The 20,892-nt window shown below is 26.9% G+C and overlaps 2 protein-coding genes across 3 annotated transcripts in view; one reads left to right on the plus strand and one right to left on the minus strand.

Moving 5' to 3' along the window:
* Positions 1-14,373, minus strand: part of Gga (ADP-ribosylation factor-binding protein Gga) — a 41,220-nt gene extending 26,847 nt beyond the window's left edge. The window contains exons 1-8 of one of the 2 annotated variants that reach the window (XM_087168710.1): positions 14,210-14,373; positions 11,811-11,971; positions 10,853-10,951; positions 9,081-9,239; positions 7,635-7,709; positions 5,716-5,796; positions 3,771-3,908; positions 2,546-2,627 (exon numbers count right to left, since the gene is read on the minus strand). In XM_087168710.1, the coding sequence (XP_087024836.1) occupies positions 2,546-2,627; positions 3,771-3,908; positions 5,716-5,796; positions 7,635-7,709; positions 9,081-9,239; positions 10,853-10,951; positions 11,811-11,971; positions 14,210-14,258 (844 nt within the window). In that variant the 5' untranslated portion in view covers positions 14,259-14,373. The remainder of the gene's footprint in view (positions 1-2,545; positions 2,628-3,770; positions 3,909-5,715; positions 5,797-7,634; positions 7,710-9,080; positions 9,240-10,852; positions 10,952-11,810; positions 11,972-14,209) is intronic. The other variant, XM_087168704.1, reaches the window with a different exon arrangement.
* Positions 14,374-14,635: 262 nt separating this feature from the next.
* Positions 14,636-15,773, plus strand: LOC107447270 (uncharacterized). Its single transcript, XM_016062145.3, has one exon. The coding sequence runs from the start codon at positions 14,775-14,777 to the stop codon at positions 15,717-15,719; it is 945 nt and encodes a 314-aa protein (XP_015917631.1). The 5' UTR covers positions 14,636-14,774; the 3' UTR covers positions 15,720-15,773.
* The last annotated feature ends 5,119 nt before the right edge of the window (positions 15,774-20,892 follow it).

Genomic DNA, 20,892 nt, shown 5'->3' on the forward strand with positions numbered 1-20,892 from the left:
CAGATACTTAAAAGTCCCAATTGGTATTCCATAGTTATTAGTAATATCAATTAAAACATTCAAATTGAGCTATTCTCTTTAAAGCGACCAAAATTAAGGTTTTCATTCATGAAAGAAAAACTATTGCAGAAAAAGTTTAGTGTGACAACACTGGGAATAAGTATTGTATATGTAAGATAATATCACATAGAAAAGGGATTTAAATAATTAAAAATTTACAATAAATATTATTTTACAACTTCCAGTATACTTAATTTATTAACAGACTTTAAATATTAAAATGGTGGTGCAAAATTTTTAAATAAATTAAATAAGTTTAAGAAAAAGTTACGGACAAGCCAGGAGAGTGACATTTAAGTAATTTTAATTTCTTTTTAGGAAATCATTAATGAATAATCTTTTTTTTATATGCATGAAAAAAATTAAGTGTTAAAAGTATAAAAAAATAACTACTTTCCATCTCAAGCCAATAATCTTGTGATATTTTGTTCGGCCATGATATTGTTAAGTTTTTGTAGAATCACCCAATTATTCTTATGCGTTGTACATTGTACAGTGGCAAAGGCCCCTTAGATTCTTATTGTAGATGGTATTGATCTAGGGTAAGTGTATAAGTATACTTGGTGGTGTAAATGAAAACAATAACTGGAGAAAGAGATTTAATCACTTCCCTGATTATCCCAAGCTAACTCGGGTATATATTGCAAATATTTATTATCCCGTGAAAATTCGAGCGTAGAAGAATTTTTCAGTACGTTTTGTTTTATCACGTTTTCACTGGGCCAGAATAATAATAATTATCTGCTGTGATTGGAAGTTTACCAAGTTTTGTTAAAGAGTTTTGCTGTAGGATTGTGGGACTGCACACGTGTTTTGTGTGATTGTATATACCAGGGGTGGCCAACCTGCGGCTCACGAGTCACATTCGGCTCTTTGAAGGATTATTTGTGGCTCTCAATCAATGTACCCAAGCTCCCTTTTCATTTTTGTTTTATTATATTTAAAAAAATTATTATTGTTTCGTATGTGTTTTAAAATGTCTTTTAAATTACTGAGAACAAATATGAAAGACTAAGTGCAACGTTGTTCAATTCAAGGTGAATTTTCCATTTCCAATATAATTATGATACAAAAAGCATCTGGAGAATTAGAATTAATAGAGATGCAAGAAGATCAAGCTCTACAATTGAAGTATAAGTCAACATTGATTACTGAATTTTGGAAATTTATACCAGAATTGAAGTATCCTGAATTAAAAATGGCTGATTGTAGAATTATTTCAATATATGGAACAATGCACTTATGTGAATCACTTTATTCCACTTTAAAATTCGTGAAATCCAAAAACTGATCAGTATTAACTAACCAGCATCTCAAAGAATTACTGAGAAGTGCTGACACCAATTATTCACCAAATTTTAAAGAATTATCAAGAGAAGTAAAATAAATGTGTTTTTAATATTTAAATTCAATACACACATTTTGTACTTTTACTTATATGTTCTCAAAAAAAATAATTTATGCAAAAAAAAATTTTTTTAATCCCTTTTTTCATATCTTTTAAATACGTATTTAATTGCGGCTCGCGAAAAATTTTAAATTTTTTAAAAATGGCCACCCCTGGTATATACGATGGTTACTGAATAAACATAGAAAAAAATAATAAAAAAATGACGAATCACTTCACTGGCATTTGGAAAATATCACTATGTGTCGTCCCTTTCTTTAAAAACTATCATACAAAGACAAATATTTAACTTTTTTCATTTGATCAAGATAACTCGGGATAGTAAGCTGATGGTAGATTAAATGTTTTATACGCATAAAAAAACTAAATTTCAACTTCAAACTTCAGTATTATGTTGTTTTTTTTTAGTTCCTGATATTTATTAATGAAAAAAAAATAGTTGATTTTTTGCATTTTTTTTTTCTAAAAAAAAAATTGATAAGGGAAGCGGTTAACATTGAACTGTACAAGATTTTTAAACAACCTGATACGTAAAAATAAATAGAATTAATTGGATGGCCCACGCGATTCGAATGAGTGATGACAATACAATAAAGAAAATATTGCTTTTAGACCCACTGGAAAACCCCAGAAATTTTATTTCCACACTTACTTAATCAATTTCTCACACTTATCGAAGTCCCAAACGATTCCAGATATGAGACTCTCCACTAGTGATATGGCAACCTCATCTTAAAATATCTAGATTCAAGTGTACTATCAGCATTCAAAAATTGTAATTAGGGTAGTAGTTTGAAGAGACAAAATTTTGTTTTAGAACTTGGTTTCAAATAAAACATAGAGCAACTAATAAAAATTAACAGTTTACTGTAGAGCAAGTAAAATACTTTATGATCAATGCTCCTGGTATATCAATTTATTAAAATTCCTACATAAAAATATACGTAACACAATTTTTTCATATTTGAAACAAAGAATGAAAACATGCTTAATAAAAATAATTAACTATTCAAGGTTCTGAAGGTTAGAGACATAACCTAAGATTATGCCTAGTTCTTAAATGCACAGAGGACTTACCGAGACCTTCATCCTTCTCGTCTAACTCTCCTGCCAGTCGAAAGAGCTTAGGTCGCAATCTTTCACAGCTCTCAAATAATTCCTGTTTATTAAAGAATGATTTTAATGTAGAAATTAAACAGACAATGGATTTTGTGAGAAATCTAAATAATATTATGTTTTTAGAAAAAAAGATGAAATGAGTTACAGATCCAATAATAGTTCATATAATAATAAATTTCAATTAATTAAATTAGTAAGTGCACTGTTCTACTATATTATCATTAACAATTTTTATCAGGGGTCTGTCTAGGTTTTTTTAAGAGCTACCTATTTTGTGAAAATTTCAACATAATTTGTGAAAATTAAAAATTTTATTAAAAAATTAACACAAAAATATGGTTAAGGAAGAAAATATTTTCAAAAAATGTCACTACAAATAAAAATTATTTATGACAGATAAATTTCTATATATTTCCCCCCATATATTCAAAAAAAATTTTGCTAATTGTAAAATTTTAGGCTAAAAATTGTATCTAAATTACAAAATGCATAAATCCATAAAAATCATTGTACATAGTAGACAATGAACTTGAATTTTATAAAAACATGCATTTAACAGTACTAGCACTAAAAGTTATTTTAATTATGACAAAATTTTCAACTGGGTCATACAGAAAAAAGTTTCACAGAGAAAAAAAGGGTTCTTAAGAAAAATAAAGGTCTCTTAGAATAAATGTACAATAGTTTTTAAGATAATGCTCAAATTTCGACTTCCTGTAAAGTTTATAGAGGGAGAGTTTTGTTTCATTTGAAAAAGCTCAGCAAAAAAAAAAAAAGAAAAAAAAAAAAAAGAAGAAGCTCGCATTGATATGGCGGAAGCAACGGGTTAGGCTTACCACATTGCACTATTTGACCGAACATGTGCTACCTTTTCATAAAAGGCAGCTAGCAGAAAAGCTCCTCTTTTCCATAGATTGCAACGAGAACAGGGTTGGCACGAGAGCTTGCTTTTTTATTTGTGAAATTACCGTTTTTCCTAAAGTTGAATTTGTAAAGGTACTGCAAAACGGTAGTAAATTTACCTTGGACAGAGCCCTGTTTATTGTTGTTAAGTTTTTCTGTAACATTTACGCAGTTTAGTTTTTACAAAGTTATTGGTTATTTAACACAAAGAATAAAAGGCACAATCCATTAGAAACATATAAAACTGTAACTTGTATGTTGAATAGAAAATGATACATACTTTCATTAAATCTTTTTCTTCATCAGACGTTTCACCTGGTCTGTAATGATCTAACATATCTGATAAAACTGAAGCATTGTTGTGTACAGTCTCCAATTCAGTTGATCTTTTTGCCATAACTTCCATTCGATGATCAGCCTGCCAATGAAATTAGATAATATAAGACACACAACCCAGTGATAACATTCCATTAACTGATTTAAAAAACTTTCAACCAAGTAAACATCAGAAATCAAGATATTAATGATATGCATTCAATAATAATACACAAATTTCGGGACTATATCACACATTTTAAGAAAATTACAGTAGCGTATTGAATATTAAAACATACAAAAATTGTTGCTCATTCAGAGCAGTTTACACAGACCATGGAACGGACATCAATATTGATTGCCATCAAAAGTGGCTACCTAAATTTTTATTACTTTTATGTTCTTTAGATAAAATGTGCACATTATTAATTTACTAAATTAAGATCTGTACTTTGCAATCTGTCTGCAGTTGTTTCTTCCTTAATGATTTGGTAAGACATTTATTTATTATTTTTTAATAAAACTTACTTTGAAGTTTAGTAAATGCTAATTATATATTGCAATTAAATTGAATTAATAAAATTTTTTGTGACTACTAATGATGACATACAGAATATCATTTTTAGCAGGTTTTGAAACTTCTTTCCCATGTATAACATGGCACAGCAATGGATTAAGTAAATGAGTAACTTAAAAACAGAATATCATTTCAGTACTTCAAGCATCATTTTATTAAAATCTTAACTAGTTTCTTTAAGCATCTAAAACAATTTAATTTTTTAATTTTATCTACGTAAGATTAAATTTACAAAAGAAAAAAAAAATCTGGATAATTTTGAATTAGTATTAAAATTTTAACCAATGTGGTTAGTCAGAAAACCTTGTAGAATTAATTTAATTTTAAATTATTCGAAATTTATGTTTTGTATTTTTAAAGTCTACTGTTTTTAAATTTAATACAATTATAACATAGAGTAAATTAATTAGTAAAAATGATGATTTAAACATGGGTCTCACAACACCAAAGAATCATAGTTATATTTCCTTTTTTTGTACTTCATATTTTAGCACTTCCATATTTTCTGCATATTTTTATTTATCCGAAGAAACAAACATCCCAGGGGAGTATTTAGTATATCCCTCTACTAAGGTAGTATATAAAAATCCTGATAAAGTAAAATAGTAGTAAAATATAGCAATTCAGACCAACAAGAAAATCTAGCTAAACATTTTTCCTTATATTTTACAACTATTGACTTTAATATTCTTTTATTAGAAACTTATTACATGAATGTTAAACCAGATTTTGAGTAAAATCTGTCACACATATTTTAGTTAAATCAAAGATACTGAATTCTAGAATATTAATTAATTTTAAATTGAAGCTATTTTTTCTGAAAACAACTAAAAATTATCATATTTATTTAAATTTATCTAGCTAATAAAAAAATATTCATCAGAAACTTTTTTCTAAAAAACATAAATAATATTTGCGTATTTTTACTGACAAGGAAAAAGAAAAGGATCCATAACTCCACATAAAATTTGCAAATGATATTTAAATGATATCTAAGGCATGTTATTAAATTTTAGGAATTATGATATTCATATTTGTGATGAGCAATATTTTCAGCTCAAACTTATAAAATATTATAGTATTTTTTAAATAATTTTTAAGTTATAAAAAAAAAATAATATGAAAAAAATAATGATAAACCATAATTTTTTTAAATAAATTTAATTAATTCAAAACATCCTTTTTTTGAAACTGGAGTTCATTAAGTTTAGGAGCATAAGATAGTTTCAGATTACTCAGATATCTATAATGATGGTCAAATGTATAAACAATTGTTTTCAAAATATAGAGCTGATTCAAAACTTTAGGATCTACAAAATTACATATTACCTACCTCTTTCACCATGCTCTTAATAAGTCTATTAGCAGCTTGAAGATCTTCAGCATTTTTACTTCGTAGCAATCTTTGTAATTGCTGAAATAAATGTAAATAAATAAATAAAACATACAAATATTAATATCTTTTCAAAACAGAAAGTTAAATTACAGGTCACAAAAAAAATTACACATTTAGAAATAAATTTCTTAGACATTTTAAATGGCATAAAAATAAAAAATGCAAATAAAAACAAAATTAACTAAGAATTTTAAACAAATATTTTTTTTCCAGATCATCTGTGATGTTTTTAAACATAAAGCTATAAGCATTTTGCAAAAGTAATTTTACAGCAGTAGCAAAATGTATGGTTTAGTATTTGGGTTTCAATAACCACAACATATAAATAACACATATCTTTCACAAAAACATGAAAGTTGGTAGTTTAAAAAGATAATAGGTTAATATTGGTAGATTAAAAAATAAATATTTTAATATGAAACATCATTTGTTTTTATATAATTATGCTAAAACATTAAATTCTTTAACAGATTATTCATGGACAGTGATATAATAATAAGCATATTTACAATGAAAAACAACATCGTCACAGCAAAGAATAAAAGGGCAGATTATTTGATAAATATCGAAAACAAATTCAATTGTTAGATATACAAACTTTGAGAATAATTAAATACAATCTGTGAACAGTTCAGACCAGCATGTTAATAAGTATTCTAATGGACAAAGCAAAATTTTGGCATTAATTTTTTTTCTAAGAAAATTTTTGCAGGTGCTAAAGTCCAAATAAATTTTTAAAAAAAATTTTTGATTTTTAAATTACATTAAATGCAGTATAAAGAATATGAAGATTTTTTGAAGGATAATGATAATGAAATTTAAGAAACAGGTTACTCACAACAGCATTTTACTCTTTAATGATTAAAAAATGTTTTTAAAGGATGTCTAGATATTTTAATATTGGTTCTAGAATTTTAATACAGAATCTATTTTGTTAAATAACGGATATAAAATATCAAGTGAATTTTATAATTCTAAAGGACCGATATTGGTTGTAAAGTGGCTGCAAAATGTCGTGTGAATCGGAAAATTAGGCAATTATAAAAATGCTTCAATTCTTAAAGTCTCAGATAATTTTCAATTTCTACGGCTCTTTTCTATTGTTTCATGAAATGTTAAGTTTTTTTCTACTACAGGGTGAGGAAAAAAAAAAACCAGGACAAGAAATTTTTAAAAAAATTTCATAAAAATAAATGAATAAAACAAAATATAACAAATAATAAGAGAAGATTTTTACTAATAAGTAAATTTAATTGGTTTCAATGTGGCTGCCTTTTGCAGAGGTGCAAATGCTTATTTAAATTTTCAGCAATGGGTCGCAAGACGTTTAAGATATCCCATTCCTGTTGAATCGAGTGCTTTAGAGAGTTCAAATATTTGTGAAGAGCAAATGAAAGTTTTCTCTCTGTGATTTCTCTTGCTGGAACAACTCTAAAATAGTAGATCTTTTGATTGACATTGCAAAAAAGTTAAAAAAAAAATCCATAAACTGGGAGATATATAATAAAATACTTAATATTCAAAGTGGTAAAAAAAAAACATGAATTAAAAAGAAATCAGCTAATTTCTATTCTATAATGCAATAACTTAGTTCGAGTTATTTTTTGGAGCATCCCGTATTTTTAATAAAACAAAAAGTGTGTACTCAGGTTTTTCATAGAAATTTTCCAGCGGATTTGAAGATATTTAATAAACATAATAACACAAAAAGCATGTTGCTGTAATGGGTTCAAGTAAGTTTTAAAACTATGGTTTCCAGTGGATCAGAAGATATTAAATAAATATGATAACACAAAAAACATGTTGCTGTAACAGTTTTAATTAAGTTTTATAACAACCGACTTGAAGAAAATTACCTGAGCTTTCTCTTCGTCCTCAAAAATGGAATTTGCTGAACGAGGAGGTGGAGGAATGACAGATGGAGTGTAATTCTTTGGATTTCATGGAAAGGAAAAATATTCACAAGTTAAATATCAAAAACTTCATTAATGAAACAATAAATTATGTAATGATAAAACAAATATTAACTGTCAAAATTCAGTGCAAGATAAACTCTTGGACTAAAAATGTATAGAAGATAAATATAAAAAAATGATAAAAGGGATAAGGATTAAATAAATAAATAAAGGTTTTTATAAACGGTTTTATTTAAATCAATATACAATTTACACCAATCATCGTAAATAAAAAAAAGTTTGATACCTTTCTGAATAACACCAATTATGAAATAATAAAATTTTTTATTCTAAAAAACTAGTAATTAACAAGCCATATAGCCAATGTCTTAGTTTTGTCTTAGAATTATTGGAGGAAATTGTTGTGCTATATATATATATATAAATTTCATATTACTTATTGAAGAGAACATACCAACATCCTTAAGGGAATGTCTATTAGAATATACCGAAGAATCTATTTAGGTTTCTAAAAAAACACAAGCTTAATGCGTTTCAAAGATTTTTTTTCTTTTTGTAAAACTGTGCCTGTAGACAAATTTAATTTTAGAAATGCATGTATTGCAAAGTTATATTGAACTTTTTTTTGATTCAATAGAGCTTGATGACCGAACCGTTTTCATTTTGAATACTAATTGGAAAAAAGTTATAACTAGGCAAAATGATGCAGGTTTACAAAAAGATCTCAATACAAACTTATAAAAAAAGGAAATGTTTGAGCAGTGTGACATGAGCATACTTAGACAGAGTGGAACAGAAGACGTTTTTAGTAATTAATATCTAAATTAATAATAAAATTTTCTAAAGGGAAACATTGGGGGGGGGGGAAGAGGAGGTAAGGAACAAAAATTACTAAAACAATCAGGTAAAATAATTACTTCAAAGATATAGAACAACATTTAGAAGCATTGTAATGTCACACTTCTTTCTAATATTATTTTGCATACATTTTTCTTAAAATTTATAAAAAAAATCAATAAAAACAAAGTGTTATATTATGCACCCAAAAAAAAAAAAAAAAACATTTCATTACACGAAGTATTTTGTTTAAAATTTTTTTTTCACTAGTTTGAACATCAATCTTTTATGTAAATTTTTTTCTTCTTACTTTCGAAATTAACCTCATCAAATTGCGAATTGCAACAAAAAGAATTTGTTCACATTATTACTTTAAAAAAGGGGTAAATAAAATGTCAAAGAGGTCATTATACTTACAAGGTAATTAGAATTTAATAAAATTATAAAATTGTTAAAATAAAATAAACTAAATTTATAGAAATATTTTTTAAAATTAATGTCAGAGATTTAGGAATCAAGCGAACGTGTTATGAAGAATAGATTACTTACATCTAACAAATATACAGGATCTTCAATGACAACACCTTGTTTCTTGAGCATCTGATACGCTTCTGATATCTTTGATTCATTCTTTAACTCTAAGCTCCAGAGGTACATTATTTCCACTATTTTTCTTTTCACTTTAGATGATGCACGATTACCTAAATACTAAAACACAATCCATTATTACTAAAATCTTTGAGAACTACTAAATTCCTTAACTTACACAATATCTGGGCTGCAAATTATTAAGCTTTTTGAAAAATATTTAAAAGAGTGGTAGATATTTAAAAACTAATGCTTTCAGGATTTTAAAAGCCTTATTATGAGAGAGCTAGAACAAAGTGGCATTTAATTGAAAATTTTAAATCATTTACAAATAGCGATGAGGAAAATAACTTTAAATGAAACTTACGAAACAAAGAATCATACATTAAAATGCCAACTTAGCAACAAGATGAAATTTTTCAAAAAATGTAGAAAGTAGGCACTCCCACATAATTAGTCAACATTTATAAACCTAAAACTATTGGTGAAAAAGAGGAATAGGCAAATTGTGCCTGCCATATAGAATATTTTAATTCAGCATTAATAAACTGTATTAAAACTAAGATAACTGGGTTTTTATAATTTAGGGTAAATATTCAAGGTATTTACTTGGATAGAAAAATGTATAAATATCTGGGTTGTTATAGGCCATTAAGGCAAGATGCGCACTTGTTATTGTTTCCAAGTGGTGCCATCTATAGCTAAGAATTCAACTAATGCCATGCCCATACGTCACACTCGTTTGTAGGGCGGACCCATTCATTCATCCACAGATCATAATTTCAACTTGAACCAGAGAACAGTCAATTTCCAATTCAGTACGCCCAGAGATATGGTTTATCATGATAGCGTGGAAGACTTTGTGACTCAACAAATTTAATGGCTGGCCGAATTCAAACTCCTGTTTAGCGCCCTGCCAACCAGGCTGTCCCGGTCCCATAAATATCTGGGTATTTATGGAAAACACAATGAAGATGATTTTTACTGATTTAAAAAATAGTTTTTTATTTTCTTACAAGAGGAACTGAATGATTTGTTCTTTGCCTTGGAATACCTCAGAAGTGCTGCTTATTAAATGTTGCTAGGTGGGCAATATTACCTACACCACAGGGGCACAGATACCAGAAGAGTGGGCTACATCCACACAACAGAAGACAACACACAGAGAGAAACACCCATGCCCTGAGTGGGATTCGTACCTGCAACTAATAGCTCTGCAATCAGACACACTAGCAGTTTGACCACTTATGACCATCTTATTAAAAAATAAGAATTTTTTATATGTTGTGGATTATAACGTTTAACATTTCATATATAAATTTAACTGATATTTTATAAAAATCGCTCAGCTGAAACCAGTGCTTGCATTCAAACTGAGAAGAAAAATATACTAAAATAGTGATAAAAATATAAAAAATACATTTTTAATTTTAAATATGGGTTGTTGAGTAAAATAAAGCAAACAAAATTTTTTTTAGATAAAAAGGTATTCTTTACCAACAGTTTGTTAGCTGCACCATATTTAAAAGCTAAAATTAACTTGTTTTTCGGTGAAAATATTCAGGGGGAATTTTCCAGTATGTTGACATTATGAAGTTGCATAATTTATTTTATTGTCAAATTCATCAACAATGGCTTATTGAAATTTGAAAAAAAAAAAAAAAAAAAAAAAAAAAATGCTATATTTACAAAAAAAATCATCACAAGATATCTAGAAAGTTTTTAGCACTTACTTTCGGAGAAACAACTTTAATCATTTCATTCAGAAATCTGAATTTCCCGATTTCAGCTCTATAGTGGGTTCCACATTTACGTACACTTTCCTGCAGTACCTTAGAAATAATGGAAGAAACATTAATTACACATATAGATTGTTTCAAAATAATGTGATCAAAATAAAAAGTCAAAGAGCAGATATCTAATCCTCCAAGCATATAATTAAAATTTTGTATTCCAATTTATTGTTTCACAACTCACTAATTTTCCATTGAATAACATGAAGGAAACTGATTTTTGATACAAAAAAGGAAATTGCGGAAAGTTAGGAAAAAGTCAGTATAGAATGAGCCAGTACAGCCTCTGGAATGAGCTAAAGGAAACTAAAGTTATTATTCCAATATTTATATCAAAATTATCATAATACTCTGAAGATCTTACTGAATGCGAGCAAATAACTGAATTGGTGCAAAGAAAAAAAAAAAGCACATTCACAGTAACTCAAGTTTAACTCTTTTGCTAAAAGAGAGCCAAATAGCAATTATAAGAATCTTAAAATTTATAGATTAGATTTCTTAAAACATTTCAATAAAAATTCAGTTTTTTGAAAAAATAAATCTTATAACAGTCAAAACTTAATAACTATACTCAATAATTCAACTTAATAAGAATATTACTTTTTGAAATACATTATAATTCTGGAATAAAAAATTAAGAACTTAAGTGGATGTAACAGCTTATAACAATTTATTCAAGCAATAGAAGTAAAAGTGCTACATTGTAATATCACCAAAGGAAATGCTTGTTTGTCAAATTTCTTGCAAAGCCATATCGCTGGCACTAGCCATGCAGAAAGAACTTATTTATTAGCATTTTTTTTTAAATTCAGGAAGATAAATGTAGCAGAAATGTAATAATTAAACAGTGTGCAAAAAATATAGAGTTTAATGAATTAAAATAAAGAAAAATAATTACCGATAAGGCCATGAGAGATTCTTTTTCAATGGGTGACTGAATTTTATGGGCCAATAATCTAAGAGCAGTTTGAGGACCATTCTGTTCGTTGTCTATTGCAGTACAAAAATCATTTACAATATCTGGATCAGGCTCATCATGGAGGGGATTGGTAGCTTTAGCTGAAAAAGTAAAAGTACCAAACATAAAATAAGCTGAGAAAGATTTCTTAGTGAAATAAAAGAAAATTAGAGAAATCATTATTTGTTAGAGTTTTCATAGAAAAAAAACTCTTTATCTGCTTTAGAAACATCAGTTACATTTTGTTGCAAGTTAAGATAAGGAGCCATTAGTCCTATAGAAAGAGTTTGCTTAAAACTAATTAGACAACTGTTATAAATCAGAAATATGGTGCAATTAGCTGCTTATAAGAACATAGAAAGAGTGTCAGATTCTGGTTCACATAAGTTACTGGCAACTAATAACACACATAGGCAGAAAAATGAATAACTTTCTGCGAACACAATACCTCAATTAAAAATCTTTCTCTGTGCATTGATTCTTTCTTGTAACTGTTTTCAATTCTTTCGTCGCCATCATTTTGGCAAAATTCATTTGAAAATCAAAATTTTTTAAAAAAAATATTTAATTTTTATAGAACTTTTTAATGATTCATACTAAAGGGAATGAATTTGGCAAAAAATTCAAAAAAGCTGAAAATAGAAATCCAAAAATTTTATGTGCAAAAACACTTTTTAAATGATTAAAAACAATACCTGAAATTTAAGCAAGAAAAAAGTGAATGTATGAAGCATTCCTCCACAGAAAAATATCAACATTTTAATAGAAATTTCAATGTGTGATTTTTAAATCACACAAATACGAATCGCGACATTTAATTTTTGCATAAATATGAATTTCAATGTTTGGTTTTAAAATTGTGGGAATATGAATATCGATATCTAATTTCAAAATTCTGTAAATACGAGCTCTGACTACAATTAATCTAAATTATTAACTTCAATACTATTGAAATTGTTGATAAATTATAATATTGGCTAATGTAAAAATAATATAAATTGGAAATAATTAAATATTACAATGGTTTTCCAATTCAATTGGAAAACCATTGTGATATATAGTTAAATATCAATACTTTTAACAATAAATCACTTCATTAAAATTAAGCACTAATTGGTTAAAAGGACTAACGTTCATGCTCGGGACAACTTGCAAAAGCAGTTGCGAACATATGGTTCCATGTAACCAATAAGTACTTACACTTATTATGGATTGAAGTCAAAACAGATTAAATGATCTTGTGTGTTTAAAGTTGCATTTATAGATAAAAGACCAGCCAATAAAACATTCAATTTAAATAATGCTTTAAATGTTTCTTTAAATTTTTTCCTAATAAGAATTTTTATGAGACAAAATATTATTGGCAAACATTGGCACTCTAAACACGATTACATCATGGGTGTCGGGGCTTCAAATTTTGAGGGGAACAAAATTAAAATCAATAGTTCTTGTTCTTAATTGAAAAAAAGTCAAAAACATTTCTTCCACATGCCAAATGCATAGAAAATTGTAATTGTTTTTAACATACTTTCAATTAGCTAAGTTCAAATCAATAGATTCGTGAAATGTTTTTGCCTGAAATATTTTTGGGAGACTTTTTAAAATTTCTAATTTTTGAAGGGGACATGTACCCACCATCCTCTTGAAAACAACAATCATAAAGTACTTAATACCAGTATTTAACTAAAAACAGAAATAGTCAATTTTGAGCATAATTTTCAACCAATGTAAAATTTAAGGTATTAGTCCAGTTTGAAAAAATTAATTGGCAGTGCCTCTTTTAGGTATGGAAAAATATTAACTGCATAATTTTATTTAAAACAATTGCACTCCAAGCATTATTATAGGTATTCATCTTACTTGATTAACAAATCTTAGCAAATATTAATAAAGGTAACTGTGAAGTGTAAAAATTATGATTGTGAAATTTAAATATCGAATTTTACTTATAATCATGAGATGCTAAAAACAACTCAAATAGAATTATTATACTTCACATAGAAGAAAAAGATTCGAATGATATACTTTTAGAGAAATGATTAGTCATCAAATATTTTATTAATGATTACATTTAATCTAAGCAAAGGATACAATGTCAGGTTGGGTCATTATCGGTTGGATTTATCAAAATCAAAACAAAGATAAGATAGATTGCTGGAATGGAAGCGACACTACGTATATATACTTATTAAATTTAAAAATAAATTCATTTATTTAACAAAAATAAAGAAAGTTTTTGAAATATACAGAGCTACACAACACCGTTCTCTGATTAACGAATCCGAAACATACAGAACAAAATAAAACTATAACAGCAAACTATCAGAAAATAATAATACCCAGGAGTAATTCCAGTGCATTTTCATTTCTAGTTTCTGAATTAGCCATAATTTAATTGAATGACATTTGCCGAAAAGAAAACAAATCTTCCTATCCTATCCTATCTTGTAAAGTTGCGTTTCTCTGCAAAGTTTCTATTCCAGCTGGCTTTCGTCACAGTTGATAAAATTAATCATCTAAATATAAGATATTTAGTTAAAAATATTTGGCAACAAATAAATTTTTTCCCTTGATTGTTCAGGTGTTGTTTTTGTCATTTAATTGAAAACTTCGAAGCGAAATTCCTTTTTTAAGCGAATTATGATTCAAAAGATATAGGTAACCGAAAGTTGCTTTATTATCTTCAAAACAAAACCTGACGGCAATTTCGTTTGTGTTTCAAGAACAATACTCATGGAAATAGTAGTTTTACAATGTTTGCTGTTATAAATATTATAAAAAATTATTGTAAACTACTAGAAATTCTTTTACAGATGTAAAATTTATAAAAAAAACTTCGGAAATATAATTACGCCTACGTTGTTTTCATTATGAACTAAAGAAAAACTACATTATTGTATTAAAATGATTATAAGATGTGGTTTTTCCAAGCGGAAAATAAAGTATATTGCGTCCATAACATTCTTATTTATATTAATCGTTGTATCTGTTATAAAGTTTAATAAGAAAATTATTTCAAATATAAAAAACTATTTAGCTGGTGATATAGTAGATTTTACATTTGCAAATAATGTGACTGGTTATGATTATCCTATCGTGCCAAACATTGTTCACTATGTTAATTTTGATACGAAGGATTTGAATTTTATACAAGTTATAAGTATCAAAGCGGTAGTAAGAAACAGTGCCCCTGAAAAGATTTTTATACACTGCAATTGTTACTCCCTGTTTGGGAAGTATTGGGATATGGTGAAAAACATTTCTATTCTTGAAATAAAGTACAAAAATAAACCAACACATGTATTTGGCAAGCTTTTAAGTTCAGTATTTCATGCATCAGATATCGCTAGACTTCAAATTTTAATGACTTACGGAGGAATATTTTTAGATTCAGATACTTATGTCATTAAATCTTTAAATTATTATAGAAGATTTGAAATGGCATTAGGCTGGCCGCCAGATCAGAATCTTGGCACTCAACTTCTGGTTGCTCATAAAAATGCTAGATTTCTGCGTTTATGGTTCAACTCTTACCGTTATTACCGGAGGGAACGTTGGTATTATAATGCTGGTGAGCTACCTACTACATTCATTCTAGAGCGCATGCCATATCTGGTCCATAGAGTACTATATGATTTTGGCATTCATAATCTCGTCCAAATGCTATATGGCGTGAGAAGTCGAGAATGGAAAGACTTTCATGCCATACATTTATTAGTGAGACACAAAAATTATCTTTTGCCCGGTGATACAGTGACAGAGTTTAATGAAGAAAATATTAAACATTACAATAAAACTTTTGGTGATATGGCTAGATTAGTTTTATATGGATCTGAAAAATTATTTTAAATAGTATGTTATATACATTGATGTATTCTTATATTTTATTAAAATATTTTTCTAGAATTTTTGTGTTTTGTTCTATGTTTTTATAGAGTGTGAATGTTTGTAAATTTAAAAATAGTAATTGTGTAGTATGTAAATTAGTAAATATAAGTTTTATTTGTTAAACGAGAAAAAATTTTAATGACATATTATACAGTAGGCAGAATGTTATATTACGGGTTTTTAATAAATATCAAGTGCTTTGAAAATGTATGCCATAACATCTTGGGGGTTGCTCATAATTTTTATTCTTGATAAAGTTTTCAATATTTTCTATTTAAAAAAGAACTAAGCATTATTACACTAAATGTAAAATACAATGGTGTTGAATATTAACTATGAAAAAATAACTATTGAGGATTAAAAAGCATTTTAAAGGGGAACTTTACAAAATTATTGCTGAAACTTTTACATATGAGAACAGAAGTGCATTATGGTATGTGGAGATAACTTCACCACTCATTAATTCACATAATAGTTCAAGAGATATTAGACAACTCTTGGAAATTAATATCTGGAAAGCTAGTAAAATGTAATTGATCATTTTGTGAGAATTCTCTTCAGAATATATGCACTATCTGAAGCTGTTTACAAATCTTTTTTTAAAGAAAACCACTTTCGCAAAATTAAATTTACTTACAAAAAACTTTACAATTTTTTTTATAATTAGAAATTTCAGTATTTTTAAAAAATCACTTTACATTTTCTGCTATTGAGCTCTTCATATACATAAAAAGAAAATATAGATAGTTATGAAAAACATAGTGTTTATACTACAATTATAAAACTTAGTCTAAGTCTGTTTAATCAAGACCTCGAACATTGTTTGTTTGGACACATAAGTCCTTACTCAATGAGTTGATTCAATAGTTTCTTATGATCCTCTTCATCAATTACTGCTTTGATTTCAGGCTCTGGTATAAAAATTACTTAGCTCTATATTACTGATAATTATAATTAAAAAAAAAACCCTGCATTGTCATGCTAGTTCAAAAATATCATTTTTACCAAAAATAGAATTTAGAAAAATCTGTCAAAGTTGAATTTAGGAATGAGTAAGAGGACTGAAAGAATATTGTAAACTGTTTGTAAGCACATTTCAAAAGATTTGTTTTTTGAAACATGGAAAGAGGTTATATCCTAAACAAAGAAGTGATTATATGGTGTAAAAATATTTATATTGTCTACAGCATCTTTTGTAACTAATTTAATCTGTTGGCAACTTGTGTAGCTATTTTGAAAAATTATGTATGACATTTATACAATATCTTCCATAATTAGTATGTCATTTATTTTGTCCTTTTAGTTCATCAGAGTTACTTAATAAGGAATAATATTTTTTAGACACTTTTGCTTATCCATTTAAAATATGTGACAAATGGTAAATTTTGAAAAATAAATCTCATTTGGTGTCATAATCAAACTTTTTTCAGTGCGTTACAAGACAAAAAAGATAAAAAAAAAAATTTCTTAAGAAGCTTAACATTTTTGATAAAGAAAGCTAAAATGTGCAGTTTAATTATTAGACATTAAATAGATTTTTATTTGGGCATAAAAATTCAGAAAATCAAATAGGTTTTTATATAGGTTATCAAATCAATTCAGAAATTTGTCAAAGCTATTGAGGCTTCTTTTTTCTTTCTTTCAAAGAATGAATTATTTATTTTTTCAATAAAAGTAAAATTATTAGTTTATAGTTTGTGTGCTGGGTTTGTTCAAGCCACAAGTTCATTAAACGTCTTGTTTTCTATATCAAACATATTTAAAAATTTATGTCAATATGAAACATTTCATAGTGTCACAGCAATAATGAAAAGGCTTGATTTTAAAAGCAAATTGTTACTTTTTCAACAAAAAAAAAGGTTTTAGTTTTCCCACTTGTGATTTGCAGAATGCAAACCTTCCTATAAATGATCCCTACTGGCCTATGAATGTTAAAAATTTATTCAATTTCAATCATTTATAGAAATTTTGTTTGTCTTTTTTAATAAATATAAGTTATTTTTAAGAAAATTTGGCAAAAATAATCTTTACTGAGTTTTAAAAATAATTACTCAAGTCAGCAGTCGTAAAATAATAAGGATAATGCTTTTTTCAAAATCAAAAGAGCTGGCAAACTTAAATACTTTTAAAATACTAGTTACAACATTTTAATTCAGGGTGGTCACAGAACTAGGAAAAGTTAGGAAACTTTATCAAAAACTAAGAAATTTAATTAAGATATCCAAAAAGTCAGGCAAAATGAATATAATTATGTTTGAGATACCTAAAAGTAGGGCTCTTAATATTACTAACCATTGCGCTAAATCGTGACATGTTTCATTTGGCAATGAAATGAGCAACCATGTTTGCTAAATTGGGAGAACTGAAGAAACACTTTATTTTCTTTCCTGCAATTCTCTTGGATATTAAAAATAAAAACACTTTCTGTGATTTGATTGAAAAAAACTTTTTTATTTATTTATTAAACCCATTTAATGTACTACTCAGGGTTGGAGATTTTGCCGGCAAAAAGGGGTTTTTGCCAGGACAGTGGCAAAAACCTGGTAAAAACCGGCAAAAACTGGTAAAAACCGGCAAAAACCAAATTATCTAAATTGCTGATTAAATATTATTACAAAATACTTGAAACAAATTTAAATCAATCATAAGGAATAATAATTTTGATACATTACATAAAAAAAATATTTTTAACATATTAATAATTAATGTAAAGGCAATAATTTTTAAAACATTGAAAGTTTTTGACCTCTTTTCATTTTAGAATCCTTAAATAAATGTTTTTTTACAAATAAATAAATAATATTATTTGTATAATAATATTATTATTATATTATAAAAAATTATTATTTGTACAATTAACTACGCATCTTGATAGATATTTTATGCTTTAAATTATAGTTATATTAATTTAAAATAAGTACATTTCACTGGAAAAAAGAGAATAATCGCAAATTTTCCAATCAATAATGTTTCAAACTACTAAAATTATATATTATTACATATATTTTTGTTAATTTTTTTGTAATTATTTATATTTATAGTATATATTTCAATTTTAGGAATAATTTTGTACCAAAAATGTGTTTTTGTCCTCTCATCTTGGAAAATATAGGTTTTTGCCACTTTTTGCCAATTTGCTTGGCAAAAACCTGTTTTTGCCAGGACGGTTTTTACCGGTATTTTCCATGGTTTTTTCCACCTACGGTAAAATATTGCCAACCCTGGTACTACTATATCACAAATCAGAGATAACTTGAGTTGGACATAAAAGTTTCACAAGAGTTGAAAACTTTTTTTTCTGGACTTTCTTAAATTTGAAAATAATTGCTTTGGTAGTTTCTATAGCAGATAGTTAAATTCAGATCAGTAACTGGAGGAGGAAGAAAATTTATTTTGCTTATGTAGATATTTCTTCATTTGGCTAATCCCTTTTTTTTTTTTTAAAATTGTTTATTTTCTCAACTCTAATGGCATGTATAGTGTGCTCAAAAATAAAGTGAACACTGTTTTTAAATAATTAATATAGTATATATTTTTCATTTTTTAATGCTTTCAGGTTATTTTAAATATCTTCTTTCAGTATCTCGTCCGTTATAAAATAAAGGATTTCAAAAATATATATGCTATTAAAAATGCATTTATACATGTAATTAGAAGCAAGTATCTATTGAAGACAAAGTGCATTGTGTTCAAAATGTCCCATCCATATAAGGCAGTGTCCAAATATATATTCGATAATAAAACCCTAAATGTAAATTGTCCACTTTGCAATTGTGAAATGACTCTTGAAACACATCAAAAGAATCTCATAAAATATATTCATAATATAGATCCGTTCACTGAATGCAGTTTTTGCTTAAGTTATTCTTTTCAGAAAAGGACGAAGCCTACTGCTAAATTAGCAATACATATTTATGAATTCTTATTTGAAATTTATTAGAATACCAAAACAAAAAGACAAGCAGATAAATTTTACAAGCTCCATCACCCAAAAAAAGTTATCAGTTGAAAAAATTTTAACGGCTGAAAGCAATTTATTAGCCATTGAAAATAGATCAAGTGAAAACATGGCACTAAAAAATCAAGAATTTTAATATTGTGAATATGTATGTTTCATTTCATATTCTAGTTGTAACAAATTGGGTCAATAGACCAGAGTAAAAAATAATGGTGCATTTTTTGAGAACTTTGTTTAAAGACTCTGATGAGAGTGGTCTCGGTAAAGAAGCTAGTGCAATGTTTCAAATGTAAATGTATCATGTAGCAGATCAAAAGATGCAAGTAGACATTATTAAAATTTAAATAAAAAGTTAGAAACCAAATACAAGCAAAACCGAAATTCTAAAGATATGAATGTTAGCAAAAACAGCACTTTATCAGGAAACACACTGTCTGTTCCCCATATAAAGTGCTGTTTTTGTTAACATACATATCCTTAGATTTTCGGTTTTGCTTGTATTTGGTTTCTAACGTTTTATTTATATTGTTTACATAAGAAAAAATTAGTTTTGGCTGCTTTTCCATTTTGACTTATTTTTTTAGAGTTTTTATTCTTAATATTTGCTTAAATCAATTTAATACTTTGACTAGACATTATTTACACCACCCATCCTTTGCATAAGCGTTCAATAACTGCCATGTGCTGTTTATGTGAAAGTTGTCTAGACCAATGGTTAAGCTATCAACATCTCAACAAAGTGGTGGAATTGTATCTGTATATAATGAAATTTATGCTTCCAGTTTTAAAAATCAGGAAAATTAAAAAAATATATATCAAGGGAAATTCAGGGATATTTTGCATGTTTGTGATCACTGTATTATTTCAAAAACACTATCCTGATTTTTTAGGACAAAAAACTATGATCGTTACCTTACACTAACTTCTTATGCTAAAACAGCAAAAATATAAACCAGGAGCAATAAAAAAATAGAAAATTTCTTAAACCTTTTTAAATTTTCGATAGATTTTACTTTAATAGTAAATAAAAAGAAAACATTAAGAAGGTTTTCGCATTATCAGTTGTTTAATTATGGAGATATTCTTTTGAAAGATATTTTGAATTAAAAAGTAAAAAGATTAAAAACAAACTTGACAAAAATCATATTTGTAAGCTTAACTGGATGAGAAACAATA

Source organism: Parasteatoda tepidariorum, chromosome 1 (genome assembly GCF_982258835.1).
Source record: "Parasteatoda tepidariorum strain Cologne lab strain chromosome 1, Ptep-v5.0, whole genome shotgun sequence".
NCBI lineage: Eukaryota > Metazoa > Arthropoda > Arachnida > Araneae > Theridiidae > Parasteatoda > Parasteatoda tepidariorum.

What these genes read in the sequence shown, in the direction of transcription:
- LOC107447270 (XM_016062145.3), top strand. Translation starts at nt 14,775, where the DNA reads ATGATTATAAGATGTGGTTTTTCCAAGCGGAAAATAAAGTATATTGCG.